At 36.9% G+C, this 3,144-nt stretch overlaps 1 protein-coding gene across 2 annotated transcripts in view; it reads right to left on the bottom strand.

Annotated features, from left to right (window-relative positions):
* Window positions 1–3,144, bottom strand: part of LOC494408 (A disintegrin and metalloproteinase with thrombospondin motifs adt-1) — a 12,559-nt gene that overhangs the window by 2,033 nt on the left and 7,382 nt on the right. For both annotated transcript variants that reach the window (XM_009863457.3, XM_018816123.2), the window contains exons 12-15: window positions 2,558–2,710; window positions 2,135–2,290; window positions 1,151–1,303; window positions 274–429 (exon numbers count right to left, since the gene is read on the bottom strand). In XM_009863457.3, coding sequence (XP_009861759.1) covers window positions 274–429; window positions 1,151–1,303; window positions 2,135–2,290; window positions 2,558–2,710 — 618 coding nt within the window. The remainder of the gene's footprint in view (window positions 1–273; window positions 430–1,150; window positions 1,304–2,134; window positions 2,291–2,557; window positions 2,711–3,144) is intronic.

Here is a 3,144-nt window from a genome sequence, read left to right as displayed (position 1 = left end):
CCTGAGTGACTAATAGATAGGAGCAGCCGCTGTTAAGTATTAGGTTCCAATGCACATATGCTTACAATGGTCGAAGGATAGACATTATTTGAACCAACTTTTAAATGGGTACAAAGCAAACACTCCAGCCACTATGTCACAGCACCGAGTAAAGATATTTATAACAAATTTGCGCAATTTAATATATATATTATTACTTTTGACAGTTGGGTTTTGATTTGATAAGATATATTAAAGTTTAATCACGCGTGCACAAATACTTCTTATTCCCACCTGAAACAGTACATTGTCTTTTCATACAAGCTTGAGAATTTGAAGCAGCCCCAGTACAATCAGAGTTTCTTCCAGTATTGCAGATTCTGTTCCTTATTTTGACACCATGACCACACGTAACTGAACATGAGCTCCAACCACTCCACCCACTGTATGCTACACAGTGACATAAATATGTTTATTTAAATGTATCAGCATACAGATTTGTTTGAAGTGATATATAGTATGGGTGAAGTAAAAGTTTAACTTGATAATAATTAAACATAAACGGCTTGTTTGTCTGCTAGGTTTAGCGACCACGCTTATTTTTTCCAATTAAATCTAAATATGTTTTTACCTGTAAGCATGTTTTAACAACTGTTGTTTTGTCGGACCTTTTGCGTAAAATATTTTTAAATCTTTGCTAGTGTAGCGCTGTTTGGTGTTGTGGTTCCACATGTAACGTGCTGTAGTGTATGTTCTGCGCGCCAACTCGAGTTCGTTCGAGGCAGAGAAGGCGCCGTATTATTATTATTGTTGTTGTTGTTGTAACGCGCGTGTGTACTTCTGTGTGTGACGTGTTTGTCACATGCTCGCCATGTTTCCTTCTCTCTTTTTGGGTGTGACAAGTTTGTGGAGGTGGACCGCAGCTTTGTATATGGTTTGGTCGCGTAAGGTGCTATAATAAATATACGATACGCCACACTACCGTAATCGAAGAGACAATAAAACTATTATTATTATAGTATGGGTGGCCTCAACTAAATCATTTATTGATAAAATTCCAGTAAATATACTAGTTGGTTATCAAACTTAAAAAAAAACAGCAGTAAATATTTTGCATGCATTTTTTAAATTTAAAATCCTAATTAAAATACTTTCTTATTCTTTCAAATACCTGGACATATCTGTTGATTGCATCTTTGTGTAGACGTGGTATCACCGTCACATCCTTGGTCACTATTTCCACGATCACATTGTCGAATACGTTCCCTTATACCACCACCACACGTTTTTGAACATTGCCCCCAAACCCCCCATGACTGCCAACCTAAAAGTTTATTCACAAGCTTTATAAAAGAAATAAATCTTTTGAAAGCTTTAGCAAAATTGTATAAACAAAAATGTTACTTATGAATAATTAAAAACCAAATGTATAATGCTACCGGTTGAGGTTTCCAAAAAGACACCTAAACAACTCAGTTGCCCTACTACACAGACTAAATAAGTAACAATATTAATTTATTAAAATTAATATCAAGTCTTGTCTTCACTATAATTTTATTACTGAACAAATGAATGTATACTTTTGGTGTTCTTTTTCCTTGAGCCTGCTGAAGTGAAATTTTGTCAGTATTTTTTATTATTATAGGCGCCTGCGGTATAACTACATGGCACCGATTTCAATGCTTGAATGAGTGTATGTAACTTACTTTATCATCGCGGGGCTGGAAAACAACAGTCGTTATCACGCGGGTTTTTAACACCTCGTGCCAGCTTCTAGTTACCATGTATCTTACTTTGTGGGTAATTATTTTTTGGGGGATTTTTTATTATTTTTTATTTTCTAGCTAATAATTTGGACAACCCATTAGTGACCACTGGGTTGGAGCAATTGCCGTTAAGTGTCTTGTCCAAGGACACATACGGCCCCAATGGTAGCAACAAGGAGCCTTGAACCCACTACCTCTGGGTTACCGACAGGCACGCTAACCACTATGCCTAGCGCCGGATGCTTGACGTCAATACAGATACTGATTGGCGTATTGCATTGGTCGCATGAGGGGCTTTCTCGGTGTTTGGGTAATGGGCCAAACCTGGACAAAATCCTTGACAAGGACCTCACCCACATAGATTAAAATACAATATTGATTTCACTTACCAGACAAAGTGCAAGATGTCACTGAACATTGTCTCTGTTGTCTTTTCCTTCCTCTACAATCGGCAGTATTGCCAGTAGAACATGGACGACTTCTGTGTTTTGTTCCACTTCCGCAAGTCGTTGAACAAACTGACCAAGATCCCCAACTTAAGAAATCTAACAACAGTATTGTTTGTAATTAGAGCATTAACAGCTGAAACAGCTTGCTACACCTTAAACTAGGCTTCATGGTTTTGGTGTATTGTAATCGTAAATCAGTACTAACGGGTGGATAACAATGTTATCCATAACCTATAATTTCCTTATTGTTTTTGGAGTTTTATTCTTTCTTGATCAAATAATTAATCTAATGCCTCTATTACTTTCTCCATTACAAGTGCTTCACAATTATTTAATTTAATCAACTCCGTAAAAAACACTCACATGGGCATCTATTTGTAGCACAAGCTTGTCTGGCAACACTCTGACCTGAGCAAGCAGGGCCAGTGTTTCCAAGGATACAGGTCCGTTGCTTTGACCTTGTACCAGAACCACAAGTTTTCGAACAAGTTGACCACAATCCCCATGCTGACCAATCTGAAAAGTGAAAATATTGATCATCTATTTAAATATTACAATTTAAACATTTTACTGTGTATTCCAATGATTAAAATCTAAATCAACTGTTTCCTAAGAATCATTTAGACCAGTGGTTCCCAAAGTTTTTTTAGCGCGACCCAAATCAGAGTTTTATAAACATCTCACGACCCATAGGTAATCCTTTAGCTGGTGGCCACCTAAAATTTTGGGTTCAAAATGTTCAAATTAACTTTGAAAATGCGCGATAAACATGCTGCGGCAGCGTAATTCGCTTGACTTGCGTATAAGGTTAACGATTTATTACGTCACAATAGTATTATGTTCTGTCACAATAGTGATGTATTACGTAAGTTAAGGGACGTTATAGACTTGTTTTCGTACTGTTTTATGGCAGTAAAAACCTTAAACCCCTAATTCCCAGCCAATAAACC

This window comes from Ciona intestinalis, unplaced genomic scaffold, assembly GCF_000224145.3.
Source record: "Ciona intestinalis unplaced genomic scaffold, KH HT000143.2, whole genome shotgun sequence".
Lineage (NCBI taxonomy): Eukaryota > Metazoa > Chordata > Ascidiacea > Phlebobranchia > Cionidae > Ciona > Ciona intestinalis.
Note: the sequence above shows the minus strand (reverse complement) of the source record. Positions and strands in the feature narration are given on the sequence as shown.